This window comes from Chiloscyllium plagiosum, chromosome 24, assembly GCF_004010195.1.
Source record: "Chiloscyllium plagiosum isolate BGI_BamShark_2017 chromosome 24, ASM401019v2, whole genome shotgun sequence".
NCBI classification, from domain to species: domain Eukaryota; kingdom Metazoa; phylum Chordata; class Chondrichthyes; order Orectolobiformes; family Hemiscylliidae; genus Chiloscyllium; species Chiloscyllium plagiosum.
This window is the reverse complement of record NC_057733.1, coordinates 642,412-667,536: the sequence shown is the minus strand read 5'-3', so window position 1 is coordinate 667,536 and position 25,125 is coordinate 642,412. Positions and strand designations below refer to the sequence as shown.

At 42.2% G+C, this 25,125-nt stretch overlaps 1 protein-coding gene across 2 annotated transcripts in view; it reads right to left on the bottom strand.

Annotated features, from left to right (window-relative positions):
- Nucleotides 1–25,125, bottom strand: part of xylt2 (xylosyltransferase II) — a 190,188-nt gene that overhangs the window by 31,311 nt on the left and 133,752 nt on the right. For both annotated transcript variants that reach the window (XR_006315166.1, XM_043714272.1), the window contains exons 8-9: nt 24,094–24,356; nt 3,609–3,804 (exon numbers count right to left, since the gene is read on the bottom strand). Coding sequence is in view for 1 of the 2 variants with exons in the window: in XM_043714272.1 (XP_043570207.1) it covers nt 3,609–3,804; nt 24,094–24,356 (459 nt within the window). In the remaining variant the exon portion in view is untranslated. The remainder of the gene's footprint in view (nt 1–3,608; nt 3,805–24,093; nt 24,357–25,125) is intronic.

The window sequence follows — 25,125 nt, the reverse complement described above, 5'->3', positions numbered from 1 at the left end:
TATTCTCACAGTGGCCATACCAACATGTTATATAATGTAGCATAACTTCCCTGTTCCTAAGTTCCTTTGCCTCGAATAATAAAGGCAAGTACACCATTTGTCTTCTTATCCACATTATCCACCTGTCCCGATACTTTAAAAGACCAGTTTCTCTGATCCTTGCTACTCACCAGGGTCCTACCATTCATCACATTTTCCCTTGCCTTAGTTGTTCTGCCCAAGTGCATCACTTCACATTTAACTGGACTGAATTCCATTTGCCACTGATTAGCCTATCTGACCAGTCCATCTATATCCTTCTATAGTCTCTTTACTATTTACCACCTCATCAATTTTTGTGTTGTCTGCAAACATATTGATCAACCTAAATTCAAGTCGACATCATTTTTGAAAACCACAAACAGCAAGGGCCCCAGTGCTAATCCCTATGGGATCCAACGGTCAGAGACTTCCAGTCAGAAAAATAACCATCAACTTGCCCCCCCCCCCACCACCAAGCTAATTTTGGATCCAATCTGCCAAATTTCCTTAGTACATATGGGATCTTATATTTGCTATCAGTTTCTTATACGGGAGCTTATCAAACGTCTTGCTGATGTCCAAGCAGACTACATCAAAAGCATTCCCCTGATCTACATACCTGGTCATTATTGCAAAAAATCCTCAAGTTGGTCAGACATAAACTCCCCTTAACAAAATCACGTCAACTGTTCTTAATTAAGCCCTGACTTTCCAAATGCAGATGATTTCTGTCCCTCGGAACTGGTTCCAATAGTTTCTCCACCACTGAGTTTGGCCTGTAATTTCCTTGCTTACCCCTTCCTTTTTAAATGGTACCACTCTGACTGTCCTCCACTCCTCTAGCACTTCTTCTGTGGCCACGGAAGATTTAAAAATAATTATAAGTGCCCCTGCTCTTTCACCCTTGCCTCACTCAACCACCTGGGATACATTTCATCTGGCCCTGGAGATTCATCTACTTTTAAGCCTGTCAGACTACTCAGAATCTCTTCTCTGTCAAAGTTCATTTCTTGAATTGTATCACAGACCTCCTCCCTGATTTCTGTACCCATATCATCCCTCTCAGTCGTGAATACTGACTCAAAGTGTTCATTTAGAATCCTACTTACATCCTTTGGATCCTTAGAGGCTTTACTCTTTCCCTTGTTATCCTTTTACCCTTAATGTACCTGAGAAACAAATTAGGATTTTCCTTTATGTTACCTGCCAGTGTCCTCTCATGTCCCCTTTTAACTCTCCTAAATCTTCCTCCTTAGTTTCCTCTGGCACTTGAGAGAGAGATTTACCTTAAAGTATTTGCTCCCATTACACTCTGGCCAAATCATATATGATCTTATTAAAATCAGCCCCCCCCCCAATCCCGTTGAAAACTTTGATCTCTACCCAGGCTTGTCATTTTTGATAACAATTTTGAATCTCATGGAGTTATGGTCACTTGTTCAGATGTCTGAAACACAAATAGGACAATTATAAGGCATTTACCTTATCTTTAATTGGTAATGTATCTCCTTTGGAGTGTTTGATGTGATAGCGTTGAGGGAACCTTACTCCGAATCTAACTTGATGTCATAACTGCCCTGAAGTGATTGATTTGACAGTGCTGTTAGGACTTTACTTCCTGAAGAATTTATTTGAATTATTCAATTTGCTTTTATGGATGTAGGTTTGTTCGCTGAGCTGATGGTTTGATATCCAACCTACAGCTCAGCGTGCAAACCTACACCCTAAACCTCAACCTGAGCTACAAACCTTCACAAACCTTGCATTTCCTTTTATCTTGGAATATCAAACTTTTTGTGATCAGCAGGATATTATGCTTATGCCATGAATATTATCTACAACAAATGCTTGAGCAATAAAATAAATGACTAAATAAAATTCCTTAATGCTTCAAAAAAGTTAAGGCAGGAAGTCTTATTGAGAGAAGTATTCATGGAGTAAAGACGAGCAAACAAATTAATGTAAAGTACTGCAGATAAAGACGTGTCATAAAAGTCAAAAGTTTTGGAGAAATTCAGCAGATTGACAGCACCTATGGAATGAGAAAAACAGAAATTACAGCTCTTCTTCAAAACACACTCTGCTAAGCATCCAGGAATAGAAACACCACCGGCACGGTGGCACAGTGGTTAGCACTGCAGCCTCACAGCGCCAGAGACCCGGGTTCAATTCCCGCCTCAGGCGACTGACTGTGTGGAGTTTGCACATTCTCCCCGTGACTGCGTGGGTTTCCTCCGGGTGCTCCGGTTTCCTCCCACAATCCAAAAAAAAAAGTGCAGGTTAGGTGAATTGGCCACGCTAAATTGCCCGTAGTGTTAGGTAAGGGGTAAATGTAGGAGAATGGGTCTGGGTGGGTTACGCTTCGGCGGGTCGGTGTGGACTTGTTGGGCCGAAGGGCCTGTTTCCACACTGTAGGTAATCTAATTCAAAATCATTGTGTAACTGTGACATGACCTTTGCTGTAGATAAAGTATGTGTCATACCATACATGATGTGAGATGTTATTATGACTATATATTTAATATGACTGTAAATTTTAGAGTTTTACTATTGTGAAGGGTCTTTAAAAAAAAACTAGGTCAGTTCTTCCAAAACAGTGTGTCAGTAAGCTGGATCCTCTGAAGTGTTAATGGATGACTGTTTAAACTGTGATGGTTTATGACAGATGGGATAAAAATTGAAGCAATTAGATGGTTTTTGTCCAGTACAATCAAGAATTGTCTTCAGCTTACAAAACTCAGTGAAAAACTTAGGCAGATTTGGAGGAAATTTGACTGGGCTCAGAAGCAGATATGGTTTAGCGCCTTGAATGGAATTTAGGGCAATTCAGGGAACATACAGTTACCTCAGGGAAAAAAAAGTTTAGCTTTTGAAATTTCTAGACTAGGAGTGTTTAGTTAGAAACCTGAAGAAATGCTGAGAAAGCCTAAGCTCCCTGCCTTGTGAATATTCCTAACAGAAGACTTCACCGCTTACAAGAAGAACTGCGGAGAATCAGACAACTCAAATTTTAAAAGATTTGAATAATTTCTCCACATTTCTGACTCTGAAATGGATAATGCCAGGTGACTGGATCAGACTTTGTTTTGATGTGCTTTTAGATCTTTCAAATTATGTTCTATATTTTGAGAGCTTGGATTCTTTGCTTTTATTTCTTTTGTGTAATGAACTTCTGGTCTGTTTTTAAAGAAACACTTCAGCCTTATGTGATGATATTTCAGCGAATGACCACCACATTAACTAAAATTTGAAAGTAATGTTCTGCAAAGCTCGATTTCATACTGAGATCTGACGTTCCCATTAATGCTATCAACTGGGATCATTACACATGGTTTTAGTTGAAGGGTTTCAAACAGACTCCACAAAGCTCCTTTGACTTACAGTGTAGATTGTCTGTTTTGTGTCCTGTAACATCAAATCCCAAATATATAAGAAATATTCTATCATCCTAAAAGAATGTTGGGAACAAGTGCTTCATTCCCAAGTGCAACTGCCCTGATCTTGAAAGCGCAAATTCACACAAACTAAGTGAAGAATTAATATTGCAATGTCTGATTGAACCCAATTGGCAGCACAGGCCCGGTTACCTCTAGATTCTGGAGCCGGTTGAGTGCTGGACCAACATTTGCCAGTTGTAGCATGGGACGAGGTACCACCCAGCTCTCCAAGGTCTCCTTCTGATCTGTAGTCGCATTCTTAACTTGCTGCATCACTAAGTAACCTTGGAATTGGTCATCATAGAAGTAAAGATGGACAGACAGAGTATGTCCCACAGGCTCAAACCTGAAAAAAGGAAATATTTTCAGAACTTTTCCAAGGTAAACAAGCTATATAATAAACCCCGGGCTTGATTATCATTCAGCCTTCCTTCAGCACATTCAGTGCACTTACCATACTTAATCATTATAATGTCGGTAAAGGTAAAGTTGCCATATTACTACCAAACCATATGGGTGCTCTCTCATTAAAGAGAGATAAGGGTCACCATGCTAGCACAAGTCATTGACACTGTGCTAGCCCTGTGAAAGATAAATTTATTGAATGCCATTCCTTTGACTTCTGCCCACAGCCCAGTGCACAGTTCCTTTTCAGATAGTAATCCATTCCCTTTTGAAAGGGGCAGCACAAAGAACAAAGAATATTACAGCACAGGAATGGGCTCTTCGTCCCTCCAAGCCTGTGCCAATCCTGGTCCTCTATCTAAACCTGTCATCTATTTTCTAAGGATCTGTATCCCTCTGTTCCCTGCCCATTTATGTATCTGTCTAGATATATCTTAAAAGACGCTATCATGCCTGCCTCTACCACCTCCACTGGCAACACGTTCCAGGGACCCACCACCCTCTCTTTAAAGAACTTTCCACGTATATCTTCCATAAACTTTTCCCCTCACCTTGAACTCGTGACTCCTATAATTAAGTCCCCCACTCTGGGGAAAAAGCTTCTTGCTCTGTCTATACCTCTCATAATTTTGTATGCCTCAATCAAGTCCCCTCCCAACCTCTGTCTTTCTAATTAAAATAATCCTAATCTACTCAACCTTTCTTCATAGTTAGTACCATCCATACCAGGCAACATCCTGGTGAACCCCCTCTACACTCCAAATGTGGCCAAATCAAAGCCCTTTACAACTGTAACATGACCTGCCAACTCTTGTACTCAATACCCTGTCCGATGAAGGAAAGCATGCCACCAGAACGAAGGAACCGATACCCAGCAGGAGCAAAACTAATGTAGTGTACAAAATCCCATGCAAGGACTGCACAAAACACTATATAGGACAAACAGGAAGACAGCTAACGATCCGCATCCATGAACATCAACTAGCCACGAAACGCCACGACCAGCTATCCTTAGTAGCCACACACGCAGACGACAAGCAACATGAATTCGACTGGGACAACACTACCATTATAGGGCAAGCCAAAAAAGAACAGCCAGGGAATTCCTAGAAGCATGGCACTCATCCACAAACTCCATCAACAAACACATCGACACGATGGCAGCAGAATGTGGGGGTAAGTAAAATTGAGTACCGCTTGGAAGGGGAAGGTTGCCTCTGAGTTAGCTTTCCACTGCTACTTGTATTTTACCACAACTATACATACCTTCAGACCAATCAATAGCCATTTAAGGGCCTCCTCCAGTGGCTAAAAGGTTTGAGGGGATGTGGGCAGAGATCCATTCCAAGTAGGGGTGAATGTCACAGTCTGGCTGTGGCTCGTGGGTGGGGGTGCAGGTCTTAGGGATGTCGAATCCCATCTGTCCATGCACCATGTGCTCCAACAGAGGGGCTTTCCAAGCAGAAAGTGTCACCCCGCACCCCTGTTTGATTCCACCCATTCTGATTGTGACCCCACTCCCCCCCAGCCTTTGTTGTACCCTGCCTGAAAGGCCCCACTGAAGCCATCACAATGACCTACAGTCTGTTGTGGTTCTGTTCGCCGAGCTGGAAATATTTGTTGCAAACATTTCGTCCCCTGTCTAGGTGACATCCTCAGTGCTTGGGAGCCTCCTGTGAAGCGCTTCTGTGGTGTTTCCTCCGGCATTTATAGTGGCCTGTCCCTGCCAACCACACAAACCAACAGCCACACTCAGACAACAACTCACCAGAACGAAGGACCCGATACCCAACATGAGCAAAACTAATGTAGTGTACAAAATACCATGCAAGGACTGCACAAAGAAATCAGAGTTAATGTTTCATGTCAAGTGACCTTTCCTCAGAGTTCTGAGGAAAGGTCCCTTGATCCAAAACATTAACTCAGATTTCTCTCCACAAATGCTGCCAGACCTGCTGAACTTTTCCAGAAATTTCTGTTTTTGTTTCTGATTTACAGCATTTGGCTTTTATTAAAGATGTACTGATATTGGATGCAGTCCATAGAAGTTTCACTTAGTTGATACCAGGTATAGATGGATTGACTGACAAGGAGAAGTTGAGTACGTTGTACTTGTATTCTTAGGAATTTAGAAGAATGAAAGATGACCATACATGACTCATACAAGTTTCTTAGTGGACTTGACAGGGTTAGATGTGCAAAAGTTGTTTCCCCTGGTGGTGAGTCCAGAACCAGAGGGCATAATTTCAGAATAAAAGGGTCACACATTTAAAACAGATTTGAGGAGGAATTTCTTTTTTCAGAGGGTAGTGAAGCTGTGGAGTTCTTTATCCCATAGAAGTATTGAGGCTGGGTCATTAGATTTAATCAGTAAGGGAATCAAAGATTACAGGGAGAAGTGGAGTTGTGGATTGTCAGATTAGCCACGATCTTATTGAAAGGCAGAGCAGACTGGATGGGCTGAATGGTCTTCTTCTACTCTTACAACTTATGGTCTTCAAACATGTTTCCAGTTGATCTTTAACACTGGGAAAATTAGAGATGCAACAGGATTTAAGCAAGTACATTAGCTGAGAAATGATGGAAATTGGATGGGGAAGGTCTATGATTGGGTAAAAGACAGAAGACAATATAGAGATGATGGTAGAATGCAAGGGGATGGTCATGGGAGCAAGTAAAGAGATAATGGTGTACTGAGAGATGTCAATGGGAAATGCAGAATCATTACCAATGAGAACTGAAACAAACAGACTGACAAAAAAATGTTAGGGGACCAGAGGTTATGATGTGAAATTGTTGACTCAGTGTTGAATCTGGTATGCGGTAAAGCTGGGTTATTTACCTTCCCAGATTTTACAGAGCTATTGTTTTCCATACTCGAGATGGTATTTCCCTGACTTGAATTGTCAGCTATCAAGATGGCCTTTGATACGCAATTTTGATCTTTAATTTAGCACATATGAAGACCAAACATCTTCCTGGGGGATTTACATTTCTGCAGTTGCAAGAGCCGAACGCCCAAATGTATTGAACTGCTCTCACAGTCACAGCCCCACACACAGTCTTTGCAGAATGCCATAGTTTTGACATACACTATGCAGACCAGCCCTCTCCCAAAACAATCCTCCCCTACTCGAGTGGTATCATTGCCCACCCTCTATTTTCATTTTAAAACATGCTTGCAGTTCAGTTTGCGGCAAGTGTTTCCAATAGATCACAATGTTAATTATGTATGCTGAAAGTTACTGAGTAGGATGTAAATGGGACGGTAGTTTCTGTTCTTGATTCCTTCTTTATTTTCTCTGGTGTTTCATTTACAGTTCTCACTAATGCATTTAGTGGCCTTTATAAAGCTGAAAAATTGATCAGCGTGAGATGACGAGTTCCAGTAAAGTCTTTCTCCTTTATCCCAATCAGTACAGTCGAGAAAATAGTCAATTTTGAGTGACATGATGAAGTGAATACGTCAGCACCTGCTGACTATCATTGGAGCTCCTGTGACTCTCCTCCAATTCATGGCAGGAGTTTAAGTTCTGAGGTTGTGTTCCATGATTATTCTTTCATTGACTTTGTATGCACTGCAGTAGTGTTATGACTTGTAGGTTATGCCATTAATGAATTGAAGAACTACCACATTCACTGTATGTTAACCTATATTCCTGGAATTATGACTGCAGTATGTGGCTTCCTGTTAAGAGGGAGAGGTGTAGGTAGTCAACCTCTCATTACACCTACTACTTGCCGGCTACTTGCGGAGCGTTTCAGAGAACACCTCTGGGACACCCGGACCAACCAACCCCACCACCCTGTGGCTCAACACTTCAACTTCTCCTCCCACTCCACCAAGGATATGCAGGTTTTTGGACTCCTCCATCGTCAGACCACAGCGAAACGACGGTTGGAGGAAGAACGCCTTATCTTCCGCCTAGGAGCCCTCCAACCACCAGGGATGAACTCGGATTTCACCAGTTTCCTCATTCTCCCTCCCCCCACCTTGTCTCAGTCAAATCCATCGAACTCAGCACTGCCTTCCTAACCTGCAATCTTCTTCCTGACCTCTCTGCCCCCACCCCAGTCTGACCTATCACCCTCACTTTGACCTCTTTCCACCTATCACATTTCTGACGCCCCTCCCCCAAGTCCCTCCTCCCTACCTTTTATCTTAGCCTGCTGGACAAACTTTCCTCATTCCTGAAGAAGGGCTTATGCCCGAAACGTCGATTCTCCTGTTCCCTGGATGCTGCCTGACCTGCTGCGCTTTTCCAGCAACACATTTCCAGCTCTGATCTCCAGCATCTGCAGACCTCACTTTCTCCTAAAACTATCTAGATTATACTTGCTACCCTTCTTAAAGAAGGGGACAACATGAACAATTCTCCAGTCCTCTGGGACCTCAACCGTTGTCAAGGATGCTACAAAGATATCCATTACTGCCTGAGCTATTTCCTCTCTCGCTTCCCTCAGTAACATGGGATAGATCCCATCCGGACCTAGATACTTGTCCACCTTAATGCCTTTTAGAGTATTCAACACTTCCTCCCCCCTTATGCCGACTTGACCTAGAGTAATGAAACATCTATCCCTAATGAAACATCTGTCATGTCCCTCTCCTCAGTGAATACCATAGCAAAGTACTCGTTAATAAACTCACCAATTTTCTCTGACTCCACGCATAACTTTTCTCCTGTGTCCTTGAGTGGACCAACTCTTTCTCTAATTACCCTCTTGCTCCTTATATATGAATAAAAGGCTTTGGGATTTTCCTTAACCCTGTTGCTAAAGATATCTCAAGACCCCTTTTAGCCCTCTTAATTCCTCGTTTCAGATTGGTCCTACATTCCCAATATTCTTCCAAAGCTTCACCTGTTTTCACTCACCTAGACCTTATGTATACTTCTTTTATCCTCTTAGCTAGTCTCACAATTTCACCTGTCATCCATGGTTCCCCATTCGTACCATCTCTATCCTCATTTTCACAGGGACATGTCTATCCTGCGCTCTAATCAATCTCTCTAAAATCCTCTCACATATCAAATGTGGAATTACCTTCCAACAGCTGCTTCCAGTGCATTCCCCAGCTCCTGCCAAATTTTGGTATAGTTGGCCTTCCCCAATGTAGCACTCTGCTTTTAGGACCACTCTTGTCTTTGTCCATGAGTATTCTAAAAATTACATAATTCTGGTCAATATTCCCAAAGTAATCCTCTACTGAAACTTCAACCACCTGACCAGGCTCATTCCCCAGCACCAGGTCCAGTATGGCCCCTTCCTGATTTGGACTATATATACTACTGTAGAAAACCTTTCTGGATGCTCCTTATAAATTGTGCTCTCTCTAGACCTCCAACACTGAGTGAATCCCAGTCAATGTTGGGAAAATTAAAATCCCCTATCACCACCACCCTGTTGCTCCTACATCTTTCCAAAATCTGTTTATATATTTGTACCTCTACCTCAGGCTCGATGTTGGGAGGCCTGTAGTACAGCCCCAACACAGCACCCTTCTTATTTCTGAGCTCTGCCCATATTACCTCACTGCTCAAGTCCTCCATTGTATCCTCTTTCAGCACAGCTGTAATATCCTCTCTGACCAGTAATGCAACTCCTCTACCCCTTTTACCTCTCTCTCTATCCCACTTGAAGCATCTATACCCTGGGATATTTAGTTTCTAATAATGCCCTTCCCTCAACCAAGTCTCAGAAATAGCAATAACATCGTATTAATCCAAGCCCTAAGTTCATCTGCCTTATCCACTACACTCTCGCATTAAAACAAATGCACTCACACCACCTGTCACTTTGTGTTCATCATCTGCTCCCTGCCTATTCTTCCCTTTAGCCATGCTGACTTCATTATTAGTCACTTACAGGCTTTAGTTACTACCTCCTTACTGTCCACTGACCTCCTCATTTGGTTCCCATCCCCTTACCACATTAATTTAAACCCTCCCCATAGCATTAGCAAAGACACTCCCAAGAACATTGGTTCCAGTCCGGCCCAGGAGTAGACCCCCAGAACTGGTCCCAATGTTCCAAAAATCTGAACCCCTCCTGCCTGCACCATCTCTCAAACCCCGCATTCATCCTGCCTGTTCTTTCACTTCTTCTCTGACTAGCATGTGGCGCTGGTAGCAATCCTGAGATTACTATCTCTGAGGTCCGACTTTTTAATTTGGCTCCTAACTCCCTAAATTCTGTTTGTTGGACCTCATCCCGTGTATTTACCTATGTCATTGATGCTTGTGCACACCACGACAGCTGGCTGCTCATCCTTACCCTTCAGAATGTTCTACAGCCAATCTGAAACACTCCTGACCCGTGCAGCTGGGAGGCAACATATTATTCAGGAGTCTCATTTTCGACCACAGGACCACCTATCTCCTTCCCTTACAATGAATCCTTTATGACTATAGCCCTTCCTCTTTTTCCTCCCCTTTTATACAGCAGAGCCAGCCATGGTGCCATGAGCCCGGTTACTGCTGCTTTCCCATCTGGTGTTGAGGAATGAGCCTGGTCAGGTGCTTGAAGTTTCAGTAGGGGATTACTTTGGAAACAGTGATCACAATTCCATAAGTTTTAGGAGGGAGAAGACCGCAGAGGACACTTGCACTGCTTTCCTGCTTTTTCTCTGCCTTTTGGTCACCCATTCCCTTTCTCCCTAGCAATCCTAATTTGCTCTGTGATCAATTCACTAAAGTGCTAATCACGACCCCCTCAGAATTGTGTATGCTCCAAAGTTGAGTCCATCCACATCTCCAGAGCCGTCATGCAGTCTAACAAGAGTTGCAGCTGGACACACTTCCTGCATACAAAGGAGTCACGGACATCAGCCACGTCCCCGAGTTCCCACGTTGAGTAAGAGAGCATAGCACGAGTTATTTTCCCAAAAGACACAGTTTCAGGGAATGCTTTGGACGCATCGATAATTGTTTGAAAAAAATTGGTTCCAATTTTGATTTTAGACATTAAAACCTTCTGAGAAAGTTCTTTAAAAGCTGGTATTCGAATTGAAGGTGCAGATTTAATTGAAGTTTGATGTTTCTCTACAAACTTGCATGTCTATTAAAATTTGACAACGTCTTTACATGACCCTAGCCAATGAAAATGATTTAATAATATAGCTTCTGCTTTCCAAATAGCAAATGACCTGCCATTGAAATTTCATGAGCCACTCGCAAAATTAGTTACGATACTCGGATGCAGCTACTACCTGAAGAATTACTGCCCATTCCCCATCAGCTGTTTTTTATCCAAGTGTTAACCATTTTATCATTAAGACTTCCCTTGTCAAGGTCGGAAGTCACACAACACAAGGTTGAAGCAGCACTCTGAAAACTCGTGATTTCAAATAAAGCTGTTGGACTATAATCTGGTGTCATGTGACTTCAGAAATTTGTCTAGAGCGATTATTGAGAAGCGATTTTCGTTTCTAACAAGGTTGAAGCAGCACTCTGAAAACTCGTGATTTCAAATAAAGCTGTTGGACTATAATCTGGTGTCATGTGACTTCAGACTTTGTCCATTCCAGTCCAACACCAGCATCTCCACATCATTCCTTTTCAAGTAATAACATTCCATTATTGTTATAATTCCTTTTCTGAGTAGGCTGTTTTGCATAACTCTTTCAATTCAGAATTTCCTTGCTGCATTTTGATTAAAGAAAATGGGCTAAACATATCAGCCTCATTCTCTTTATCTTCATCCTTTTTAGTCAAATTGACAAAATGTTTATCAGATAACTGAATTTGCAAATTAACTCACTCTTTCATGGACTCTTTTTCTTCCTGATTAAATCTTTATGTCTAAGAGCTAGTCACAACACAAGAAACAATTCAGACAAGTCTTTTTGTAAAATGTTGGTTTATTTTACCTCCATGAGTTCTTCTACCACCCTCGGTAAATCTAATATTCTTGAGCCCATTAGGTCACTTCCTAAGTTAATGTCAATTCCCTGTATAGAAATTTGTTTCACTCCTTGAATTATCACTTATGCACTGACCAAGTCATTCTTTAATCTTACTCGCACATTGAGACTGGTTTATAATTTTTGGAAATACCTCCAATTAATATTTTCTCCTTTTTCAATCCACCTGGAACACAAATCACATTAGTGCTAACATCAGTGACTTACTTAGTCCACTGTCTCTCAGTATCCTTATTGGGTTTACCTCCTTAATTTTAAGAAAACACTTCCCCTTTGATTCTTCTTATCAATCTTTGAAAGATAACTCTTCTGACCCATCTCTCCCTTACAAGAAAATATGTTATTTTTATGCCTCTGCTCCAGGTTCAGTTCTGAAGACCCCTTAGGTTTTGCTGTTCCCGCAGTTAGTCTCCCATTTAATATCTAGCAATTAGCTCTGTTACGTCCAATCTTATTGCAACTAACGCTTCTTCATTTTTTCACATCACGTTTTGGTTCCAGTTTTTCTTCTTTCTTTGATATTCTTCTGATGGTTCTCTAAAACTAATATGTCATCTATCTGTAGACTTTCTATGCCTCCAACTCACTTGATGATTTTCATATGTCTGCTTTCCCACTTGTAACTGTCTATAGGAAATATCATAGGTAACTGCCAAAACTGCTAATTTTCTGATCTTGAATACCCGAGGCTCATCTGAATAAGGTTTTGTTCTAATTTGCGAAATTGCTATCTCTAAATTCTTCCATAACCATAATTTCCCTTTAAACATTATGTGAGAGGTAATTTCGGTTTAAACTTTAAGATGTGCCTGGACCACAGACTGATCTATAATAAAAGACAAAACTTTTGTTTTATCTCTAAATTCTTCCATAACCATAATTTCCCTTTAAACATTATCTCTGACTTTAAGTGATCCTAACCACTGATTCCATATCTTTCCTTTTTCCACTGAAATATTCACAAGTGTCTGATTCATTTTCTTTCTTGCCGTCCTAAATTTCAACTATAAAACTTCCAGCAAAGTTCATAAGCTTCGTGTATTGCCTCTTTGACAGTTTTGTACACTGAAGATTGTTCTTCTGACAAGCTGGCATACACTGTCATAGCTGTACCTCTCAAAACACTGCACCATTAAAACCCTGATTTTGCCACTCCATCTGCACAACTACCTTCTCAAATGAGGTAAAATACTTATTGACTCCATCCTCATTAAATTTAAGTGAAGATTCTTGGGTAAATCAAATCCCTTATTTACATCATAATCACTATTCAAACTGCTACTTTCTACTGCATTCTAGTTTTTTTTTGACTAACTCAGTTGCTATACCCTTTGGACTTCAGGTCTTCTTAATTCCATCCTCCTTCACACTTCTCTCTACTCTTTTTTCATTACTCTGTTTTCCTTTTCCCTCAATTCCAAGTCTTTTCATTTACCTTTCTCTTGTCATTTTTTTTTCATTTCTAACTACATCTTAGCTAATTTCAGTTGTGATCTCTGAATTCCAGGTTTCCTTCCTATCAATTCTAAATAGATTACACTCATTTGAAGTATCTTATCTATATGAGATCCTGCTTTTTTTGAGTCATTCATGGAATGGGGGCATTGCTGGTTAGGCCAGCCTTTATTGCCCATCCCTAATTGCCCAGAGGGCAGTTAAGAGTCAATCACATTGCTGTGGATCTGGAATTATATATAGGCCAGACCAGGTAAGGATGGCAGTTTCCTTCATTAAAGGACATTAGTGAACCAGATGGGTTTTTCTGACAATTGACAATGGACTCAGTCATCATTAGACTCTTAATTCCAGATACTTACTGAATTCAAATTCCATCGTTTGCAATGGCAGGATTCGAATCCTGCTCCCCAGAATATTGCCTGGGTCTTTGGATTAACTGTTCAGCGATAATACCATGAGGACACTGCCTAAAAAGCTTTTACATCTACTATAATGTATGTGTTCAATCCTTCAGTTTAGCTTTAAATCAAGATTTTAAATGATTCACTATTATATTTTCCACTATCAGAAAACTCTTAATAGTGTCCAAAGCTACTGTCAAATTTTGTGCAATAAACTTTAAGCCCAGACCTACACTGTAACCATTTCTTGAACAAGCAAGATACAGATCCTTTGTGAATCCAGGGGATTCAAAGATTCCAGATGAGCTTCTATTTGTTGTGACCCCAACAGATGTTATGCAAGTTTGGTATCCGAGTTGACCCAGAAGAAGGCATACATTAGGTTTAAGCTATCGGGCTCAAGTGAATTTCTAGATGAGCACAAAATGTGTAGGAGCAGACTTAAGAGAGAAATCAGAAGAGCAAATAAAGGGTATGAAATGATCCAGCAGGGAAGGTTAAAGATAATCACAAAAGGTTCTATAGCTATACTCAGTAAGAGTAAAAGGGTGGCTAGGGAAGGAATAGGTCCCCTTAAAGATTAGCATGGTCATCTACGCGTGGATGCACAGGAGATAGGGGAGAATTTTAAAGAGTAATTCTCTTTGGTGTTAACTGAGGAGAAAATCATGGATGCTAAGGCAATGAGGGAAGCAAGTGGAAACAGTTTGGATTGCAAACATATCACCAGAGAGGAGGTGTTCACAGCCTTTAAGTCCTTAAGGTGGATAAATCCCCTGGGCTGATCAAGCCCATTCTGGGATGCTGTGGGAGGCGACGGAATTGCAGAGGCCCTTGCAGAGATTTTTGCCTCATCTTTAGCCACTGGGGGTGTTCTGGAAGACTTGATAGTGGCTTATGTTCCATTTTTTAAGAAAGGTAGCAAAGACAAGCCAGAGAACTACAGGCCAGTAAACCTGACATCAGCAGTATGCAAGTTGTTGGAAAGGATACTGAGGGATAGGATCAACTAACATTTGGATAGTCAAGGCCTGATTAGGGATAATCAGCATGGATTTGCCAGGGGGAAGTCATGTCTGACAGATCGTTTAGAGTTTTTCAAAAAACAACCAAGAGGATAAGATGATGGTAGGGCAGTGAATGTTGTCTATATCAACTTTAAGAAGACCTTTGACAAAGTCCCACACGGCAGTGTTGTCATGAAGGTTATGTCACATGGGATCCAGGAAGAACCACCTAACTGGATTCAAAGTTCACTCGATGGTAGGATGCAGAGGATAATGATTGAAGGTTGTTTCTCAGACTGGAGGCCTGTGAGTAGTCGGTGAAGGAACCTGGAGTTTGCACATTCTCCCCATGTCTGCTTGGGTTTCCTCCAGGTGCTTCAGTTTCCTCCCACAGTCCAAAGATGTGCAGGTCAGGTGAATTGGCCATGCTAAATTGTCCATAGTCAGAGGGAAATGGGTCTGGATGGATTACTCTTCGGAGGGGTCGGTGTGGACTTGTTGGGCCGAAGGGCCTGTTTCCACGTTGTAGGGAATCTAATCTATATGAATGACCTGGATGTGAATGTACAAGGCATAATTACTAAGTTTGCAGATGATATAAAATTAGAAAGTATTGGTGAAAGCAAGGAAGTTATCAAAAATTACAGATGGATCTTGATCAGATGGGGAAGTGGGCTGAGGATTGGCAAATGCAATTTAATATAGATAAGTGAGGTATTGCAATTTAGAAAGTCAAAACAAGGTAGGACTTATACAGTAAATGGTAACATCCTGAGGAGTGTTGGGGAACAGAGAGACCTAGGAATACAAGAGCATAGTTCTTTGAAAGAGGCGACATAGATGGACAGGGTGGTGAAGAAAGCATTTAGCATGCTGGCCTTCACCACGCGAGGCACTAAGTATAGGTGTTATGTTACAGTTGTTACAGGGAAAAGGCTTTGTCTATTTATCCTATCCATGCCTTTCATAATTTGCAAACCTCTATAAGGTCACCCCTCAATCTTTGACGCTCCAGGGAAAACAGCCCCAGCCTGTTCAATCTCTCCCTATAGCTCAAATCCTCCAACCCTGGCAACAGCCCTGTAAATCTTTTTTGAACCCTTTCAAGTTTCACAAATCCTTCCAATAGGAAGGACACCAGAATTGCATGCAATATTCCAAAAGTGTCCTAACCGATATCCTGTACAGCCGCAACATGACCTCCCAACTCCCGTACGCAATACTTGGACCAATAAAGCAAAGCATATCAAATGCCTTCTTCACTATCCTGTGTACCTGCCACTCTACTTTCAAGGAGCTATGAACCTGCACTCCAAGGTCTCTTTGTTCAGCAACACTCCCTAGGACTTACCATTAAGTGTAAAAGTCCTGGTAAGATTTGCTCTCCCAAAATGCAGCACCTCACATTTGTCTACATTAAACTCCGCCTGCCACTCCTCAGTCCATTGGCCCATCTGTGCTGACTTTCTTCGCTGTCCATTACACTTCCGATTTTGGTGTCATCTGCAAACTTACTAACTATATCTCTTCTGCTCACATCCAAATTACTTACATAAATGATGAAAAACAGTGGACCCAGCACTACTGGTCAAAGGCCTCCAGGCTGAAAAGCAGTCTTCCACCATCACTCTCTGCCTTCTACCTTCAAGCCAGATCTGTGTCCAAATGGCTAGTTCTCCCTGTATTCCATGAGATCTAACCTTGCTAACCATTCTCCCATGGGAACCTTGTCGAATGCCTTAATGAAGTCCACATAGATCACGTCAACCGCTCTGTCATGATTTCCCATGCACAAAGCCATGTTGATTATCCCTAATCAGTCCTTGTCTTTCCAAATACATGTACGTCCTGTCCCAAGGATTCCCTCCAACATCTTGTCCACCATTGATGTCAGGCTCACCAGTTTATAGTTCCCTGGCTTGTCCTTACCACTTTTTCTAAATAATGACACCACGTCAGCCAACCTCCAGTCTTCCGGCCCCTCACCTGTGACTATTGATGATACAAATACCTCAGCAAGGAGCCCAGCAATCACTTCCCTAGCTTCCCACAGACACCCTTCCATCACTACCCTCTGTCTTCTATTGGGTAAGCCAATTCTGAATCCACGCAGTCAAATCACCATGGATCCCATGTATTATAATCTTCTGGATTAGACTATCATGAGGGACTTCGCCAAAAGCCTTACTAAACTCCATGTAGTTAACATCCAAAGAACAAAAGAAAATAACAAAAGAGAAGCACAGGAACAGGTCCTTTGGCCCCCAAGCCTGTACTGATTGTCATGCCCTAACTAAAAAAAACCTTCTGCCCTTATTCGGTCCATATCCCTCTATTCCCTCCCTATTCATGCAACCATCAAGATGCCTCTAAATGTCACTAATGTGCCTGCTTCCACCCCCTCTTCTAGCAGTGCATTCCAGGCTCCTACTACTCTCTGCGGGGGGACCTGGAATCAGGGGATGTACAGTCAGTATGGATAGAGCTGAGAAATTCTAAGGGTAAAAACACCCTCTTGGGAGTTATCTACAGGCACCCAAACAGTAGTCTGGATGTCGGATGTAAGTTGAATCAGGAGCTGAAACTGGCCTGTCGCAAAGATGTTACTACAGTTGTTATGGGGGATTTCAACATGCAGGTAGACTGGGAGAATCAGGATGGTATTGGACCTCAAGAAAGAGACTTTGTGGAGTGCCTCCGAGATGGATTCTTGGAACATCTGGCGCTAGATCCTACCAGGGAGAAAGCAATTCTGGATCTCGTATTGTGCAACAAACCAGAATTGATCAGGGACCTCGAAGTGAAGGAGCCATTGGGAAGTAGTGACCACGATACAATAAGCTTCAATCTGCAATTTGAGAGGGAGAGGGGACAATTGGAAGTGACAATATTTCTGTTGAATAAAGGGAACTATGGAGCTATGAGGGAGGAGCTGGCCAAAGTTCAATGGTGCAATACCTTAGCAGGGATGACAGTGGAGGAACAATGGCAGATATTTCTGTGTATAATGCAGAAGATGCAGGATCAGTTCATCCCAAAAAGGAAGAAAGATCCTAGGAGGAGGCATGGGTGGTCGTGGCTGATGAGGGAAGTTAAGAAACATATAAAGTTAAAAGAGAAAAAGTATAACATAACAAAGGTAAGTGGGAAAACGAAGGATTGGGAAGCTTTTAAAGAACAACAGAGGATAACTAAGAAGGAAATATGCAGAGGAAAAATGAGGTATGAAGGTAAACTGGCCAATAGTGTAAAGGAGGATAGTAAAAGTTTTTTTAGGTATGTGAAAGGCAAAAAAATGGTTAAGACTAAAATTGGGCCCTTGAAGACAGAAACAAGGGAATATATTACGGGGAACAAAGAAATGGCAGAAGAATTGAATTGGTACTTCAGATCTGTGTTCACTGGGGAAGACACAAGCAAACTCCTTGAGGTAACAGTGACTGAAGGACCTGAACTTAAGGGTGGATAATAGTAACAGGATAGGTCAGAGTCAGCATGAATTTATGAAGGGGAAATCATGCTTGACTAATCTTCTGGAATTTTTTGAGGATGTAACTCTGAAGATGGATGAGGGAGATTCAGTAGATGTAGTGTACCTGGACTTTCAGAAAGCTTTTGATAAAGTCCCACATAGGAGGTTAGTGAGCAAAATTAGGGTGCATGGTATTGGGGGCAAAGTACTAACTTGAATTGAAAGTTGGTTGGCTGATCGGAAACAAAGAGTAGTGATAAACGGCTCCATTTCGGAATGGCAGGCAGTGACCAGTAGGTACCGCAGGGATCAGTGCTGGGACCGCAGCATTTTACAATATATATTAATGATATAGAAGATGGTATTAGTAATAACATTAACAAATTTGCTGATGATACTAAGCTAGGTGGCAGGGTGAAATGTGAGGAGGATGTTAGGAGATTACAGGGTGACCTGGACAGGTTAGGTGAGTGGTCAGATGCATGGCAGATGCAGTTTAATATGGATAAATGTATGGTTATCCACTTTGGTGGCAAGAACAGGAAGGCAGATTACTACCTAAATGGAATCAATTTAGGTAAGGGGACAGTTCTTATACACCAGTCAATGAAGGTAAGCATGCAGGTACAGCAGGTAGTGAAGAAGGCTAATAGCATGCTGGCCTTCATAACAAGAGGGATTGAGTATAGAAGCAAAGAGGTTCTTCTGCAGCTGTACAGGGCCCTGGTGAGACTACACTTGTGAGTATTGTGTGCAGTTCTGGTCTCCAAATTGAGGAAAGACATTCTGGCTATTGAGGGAGTGCAGCGTAGGTTCACAAGGTCAATTCCTGGAATGGCGGGACTACCTTACGCTGAAAGACTGGAGCGACTGGGCTTGTATACCCTTGAGTTTAGAAGACTGAAAGGGGATCTGATTGAGACATATAAGATTATTAAAGGATTGGACACTCTGGAGGCAGGAAACATGGGAGGACACAGTTTAAAAATATGGGGTAGGCCATTTAGGACAGAGATGAGGAGAAACTTCTTCACCCACAGAATGGTGGCTGTGTGGAATGCTTTGCCCCAGAGGGCAGTGGAGGGCCAGTGTCTGCATTCATTTAAGAAAGAGTTGGATAGAGCTCTCAAGGATAGTGGAATCAAGGGTTATGGAGATAAGGTAAGCACAGGATACTGATTAAGGATGATCAGCCATGATCATATTGAATGGTGGTGCAGGCTCGAAGGGTAGAATGGCCTACTCCTGCACCTGTTGTCTATTGAAAAACCTCCCTCGCACATTCCCTTAATCCTTCCTCCTCTCACCCTGAACCTGTGCCCTCTTGTAATTGAAACTTCAACCCTGGGAAAATGCCTCTGACTATCTACACTATCTATGCCTCCGATAATTTTGTAGATCTCTCAGCTGCTGTTTTTCTGATGAAAATAATTCCAGTCTTTTTAACCTTTCCTCATAGCCAATAACCTCGAGACCAGACAACTTCCTGGTGAACCTTCTCTGCACTCTCTCCAAAGATTGCGCATCCTTCTGGTGGTGTGGCGACCAAAACTGCACACAATATTCCCAAAACCTAACAAGTGTTTTATAGAGCTGCAACATGGTTTACCAACTCTTGTGTTCCATGCCCAGGCCAATGAAGGCAAGCCTTCTGTTATGACACGGAGGGCGAACCCCTCTGCTAATTCAAACCAAACACCCAGAAAAGCTCACCTCACCTCGTAATCTCTTAAGTGTGAGTGAGTGAAAGAGAACTCTTAACTTCCATTTTTAAGGAAAAATAACAATTAACTAAACAAAACTACTTACAAACTGAACACTCGTTCCCTTAACTGAACACAATCTTATTAACATGCTGTTCCAATAACACAATTATTAAATATTATATTAACTTAATCTCAAGTCGACACAGTCTCTGTCCTCTTCGCTGTCTTCAAGCTTCTGTCTGCTGATCTCCCTGGGTCATCTTCTTACTTTTTACTGCTTTTACGGGATTAGGTACTTCTTGATAAATAGTGTCTTCTAATTTCTTTGAGAGCAAGCTGTTAGATGGGCAGTTGGCTCTCCAGCACGACAGCAGTCGTTCTGCTGTTCAGTGGTAGTTGCTTGGATAAATTTTCAAAATGCCTGCATTTTTATACCCCCAACATCGTTCCTTCCCATTGTCCGATGTTGTCAAAACAATAAATTCAAACTCAACTGGGTTTTAGTATCCTGGGCATAATTTGAAGTAATTGGTTAAATTTGAATTGCTGTCAAAACTGCAACCAAAACTCAGCTAACTGTTACATGTATCTATTTTTGAACAGCTCGTCTCCTAGCCTTTCCATGCGGGCAGCTGAGCTTGCACTTTAAGTTTACTTCAATCTTCAGAAAGCACTCTCCATTTTAAAGTGAACATACATGCTTTCGACTTCGTAATACTTCTTAATCACCTTGGTCACCTGAGTTGCCACTTTTAGGGAGCTGTGGACCTGCATGTCGAGATCCACTGCTCTACCCGCATCAATCGGCTTTGTCATCTCCTCGAAAAATCGAATCAAGTTAGTTAGACATGACCACCTCTTCACAAAGCCACGCTGACTGTCCCTAATTAAGCCACGCTTTTCCAAATGCACAAAAACCCAAACGCTAAGAATTCTCTCCAATAGCTTCTCAACAACCAACGTGAGACTACAGTTTCCTGGACTGTACCTATTTCCCTTCTTAAACAGAAGAACAGTATTAGTTACTTGCTAGTCATGTAGGACCTTTCTAGTGGCTAGCGAGGATACAAAGACCTTAGTCAAGGCCCTAGCAATCTCTCTTGCCTCTCTCAATAACTTGGGGTAGATACCATTGGGCCCTCGGGACTTAACCACCTTTATGTTGTTCAAGGCACCTAACACCACTTCTTTTTTGAACTGAAAATGACCCAGCATATTAGCGTGCTCCAAACAAATCTCACGATCCTCTATATCCTTCTCCTGGCTGAATACCAACACAAAGGACTCACTTAGGGTCTTGCCCACATCCTCTGCCTCCAAGCACAAGTTTATCTTTAAGTGGTCTTAGCTTCTCCCTAGTTATCCTCTTAGTTTTTAAATGTATGCAAAGAATGTATGCCTTGGAATTCTCTTTAACTATACTTGCCAAAATCATTTCATGGCCACTTCTTGCTCTTCTAATTCCCTGCCTGAGTTGTTTCCTGCTTTCTTTGCATGCCTCACGGGCTCGGCCTGATTTTAGCTTCCTAAACCTTATATGGGCGGCACAGTGGTTAGCACTGCTGCCTCACAGCGCCAGAGACCCGGGTACAATTCCCAACTCAGGCGACTGACTGTGTGGAGTTTGCACATTCTCCCAGTGTCTGCGTGGGTTTTCTCCGGGTGCTCCGGTTTCCTCCCACAGTCCAAAGATGTGCAGGTCAGGTGAATTGGCCATGCTAAATTGCCCGTAGTGTTGGGTAAATTTAGGGGAATGGGTGGGTTGTGCTTCGGTGGGTCGGTGTGGACTTGTTGGGCCGAAGGGCCTGTTTCCACACTGTAAGTAATCTAATCTAATCTTATTTCTGCTTCTTTTTCCTTTTGACTACATTCACAACCTCCCTCATTATCCAAGGATCCCTTACCTTGCCATCCTTGTCCTTCTTCCTTACTGAAACATATCAGTCCTGAACTCTCCTCAGCAGGTCTTTAAGCAATTCCCATATGTTGAATGTGGATTTGCCTAATAACAGCTCCTCCAGTTAACATTCCCAAGCTCCTGCCTAATACTGATGTAATATGCCCGAAACGTCAATTCTTCTGTTCCTTTGATGCTGCCTGACCTGCTGCGCTTTTCCAGCAACACATTTTTAAGCTCTGATCTTCAGCATCTGCAGTCCTCACTTTCTCCTAGCAATTCCCTCTCCCCCAATTTAGTACATTCCCACAAGGTGCTGACCTATCCTGATTCGTAGCAATTTTAAAACTTAAGGAGTTGTGATCACAAGGTGTATTTTAGCTACTCTTTTCCTTTTTGCATACTTGCAGACGCTTTTACTGCCATGTTATGTATTTAATGTGGTTTTCTCTGTAACTCTTGCCTTTTCATTTTCGCTGAAGTCACCTTTGGATGCTTTCCATAAATTTCCCAATCTATTGGCCTGCCACTAACCTTCATAAATCTATATGCAACATCATCCTTAAGTTCCTTAGTTCATAGAATCACAGAATCCTACAGGGGAACAGGCCATGAGGCCCAAAAGGTCAACACCAACTCTCCGATGAGAAACCACCTACTGATCAACATTTTTACCCCCAGTGCACCTAACTACACATCCCTGAACATTATGGGCAATTTAGCATGACCAATTCACCTAACCTGCACATGTGGGAGAAACCTGGAGCACCCAGAGGAAATCCACGCAGAAATGGGGAGAATGTGCAAACTCCACATTGACAGTCACCCTAGGCTGGAAGTGAACTTGGGTCCCTGGTGCTGTGAGGCAGCAGTACTAACCACTGAGCCACCGTGCCGCTAATGAGCATCCATAGATGATACATCCTTCTCAAAGTGTCTTTGGTGGCACACTTTAGTTTACCCAGGGTCTTATAGTGGCAACATGCTCATTTATAAGCATGCTGTAGCCAGTGCTATGTGTGGTGATGGTATTACTGCCTGCCATTGACATGTCTGTCAACACGAGTGTTTAATCAAGCTCAGGGATGAGACTCAAATTCAAACTTCTAGTTAAGAGGCAGGGATGCACCACCAGGCATTCCCTCAAATCTTTACAACCATTTAAAAAGGAGAACTATACAGTTAGCACTGGCCCATTAGAGACAAAGACAGGAGAAACCGTCATTAGAAATGATACAATAACAGAAATGTTGAACATATAAAGGCTACATTTTCCCCTTGGAGACCGGTACCATGAGTTGGGCAGTTCAAACTGCACATTTCTGAGTTCTAAGTCAGCAAAATCTTTCTAGAATTTGGTATCCAGGAATCAGAGCTGGGCTAGAATTGGGAACGCTGCCCACAGATGCACGATCAGGGGGCAACAGAAGCAGGTTGGTTAGAAAGCCAGTTGGCTCACGAGAATATTGTACCAGTATATGGTCGTTGGGGCCCCAGATCCTCATCCCCTTAAACTCATTCACGGCTCAATTCCTCATGCCTCCAATATATCTTTAACACCCACTTTTCCAGTATTTATTCTCTATAGCACAATTTGTCAGAAAAAAGTAAACAAGGAATTATGGGTGCGTTAATCTGATATCCGTGGTCAGGAAAAATGCTGGGACTTATTAGTTAAGAAGCTTTAACATTTATTAAATAAATAAATAAATAAATATGTATCATTAGACCATTAATTCAATCCGATTCATTGCTGATTTACTTAATGCCTGCTACCTTATTGGTCAAAGAATATAGAGTGGAACTAAGATGGACCTTGTCTTTCTTTTTAACCAATGCCTTGTTATTAATATAGGCACGGTGGCATGGCAATTTAAACACTTTTCACTGTATATTTTTGCAAAAATACAAGTGACAATAAATCACTATTCTACTTTTCAAGAAATTCACTATATTTCTGACAATCCGCCAGACATGCATCTACTGATACTCTTGTAGTCTGTCTACTTCTCTTGATCTTCTGTTCACTTTCTCATTACGCCATCACAATGTTACTGAATATTACACCCATGCCTGGTATCAACATACTTCCCACCAAATTGTATGCTCCATGCTCTAGTCTCGAGACGCCAAAATCAACTTCAGTGTTCTTACAATAAAACAATAAATGAAGGATGCTGAAGAGGGTTTTTAAAAGGGTAACTGGACCCAAAGTAACTCTCTTTTCTCTCCACAGATGCTGCCAGACCAGCTTGAGTTTCTCTTTCAATTTCTGCTTTTTGTGTGTTTCAGTGTTCTTAACTCAGCTAAAGCAAATTAAATGTGCAAATGCCAGTTGGCCAGTGAGACATGATTACTGTCATACCTGCAACGGTCATCTGTTCCTGGTTGCTGCAATGCCTGCACTTTGCTCAGGCCAAGCCTGAAGAAAGCCATGTAGCTGGTAATTGTAACATCAGTGAGGCTGCTCCACCCATCCATCTGATCAAAGACATTTTCCCAGTAGGCTTTCAGAGCTGGTGTCCCTGGAGGGTAACTGCCATACAAGTGGGAGTCCAATATATCAATCACCTCCTGGTTAACTGATGATTCAAACTTCCGAGCAAAAAATGTTGGCCTGGTCATTTGCTGTGAATAAAGATGCAAAAAAACTTCGTCAATACTGTGAATCAGGTAGGACAATAAAATGTCTCTTTCAAATGTGCATCTTAGAATAGTTACAGTACAAAAAGAGGGTATTTAGTTCACCACATCCATGCTGGCTCTCTGCAAATGTGGTTACCTGATCACACGTTGCTGCCTTTCCCTCTGTAGCCCTCCCAATATCTTTCATTTGATAACCAATTCCCCTTTGAAAGCCTCAAATGTACTTGTTTCTACCATACTATCAAGCTCTAAATCCAGATCCTAACCACAGGATCCACAAGAAAAATGTTAATGTGTGACCTTTGCTACTTGTGTCAATAGGAGGAGAAAGTGAGGTCTGCAGATGCTGGAGATCAGAGATGGAAATGTGTTGCTGGAAAAGCGCAGCAGGTCAGGCAGCATCTAGGGAACAGGAGAATCAACGTTTCGGGAATTAGCCCTTCTTCAGGAATGAGGAAGGTTGGTCCAGCAAACTTTCCTCATTCCTGAAGAAGGGCCCCACTTTCCTCATTCCTGAAGAAGGGCCCCACTTTCCTCATTCCTGAAGAAGGGCCCCACTTTCCTCATTCCTGAAGAAGGGCCCCACTTTCCTCATTCCTGAAGAAGGGCCCCACTTTCCTCATTCCTGAAGAAGGGCCCCACTTTCCTCATTCCTGAAGAAGGGCCCCACTTTCCTCATTCCTGAAGAAGGGCCCCACTTTCCTCATTCCTGAAGAAGGGCTAATGCCCGAAACGTCGATTCTCCTGTTCC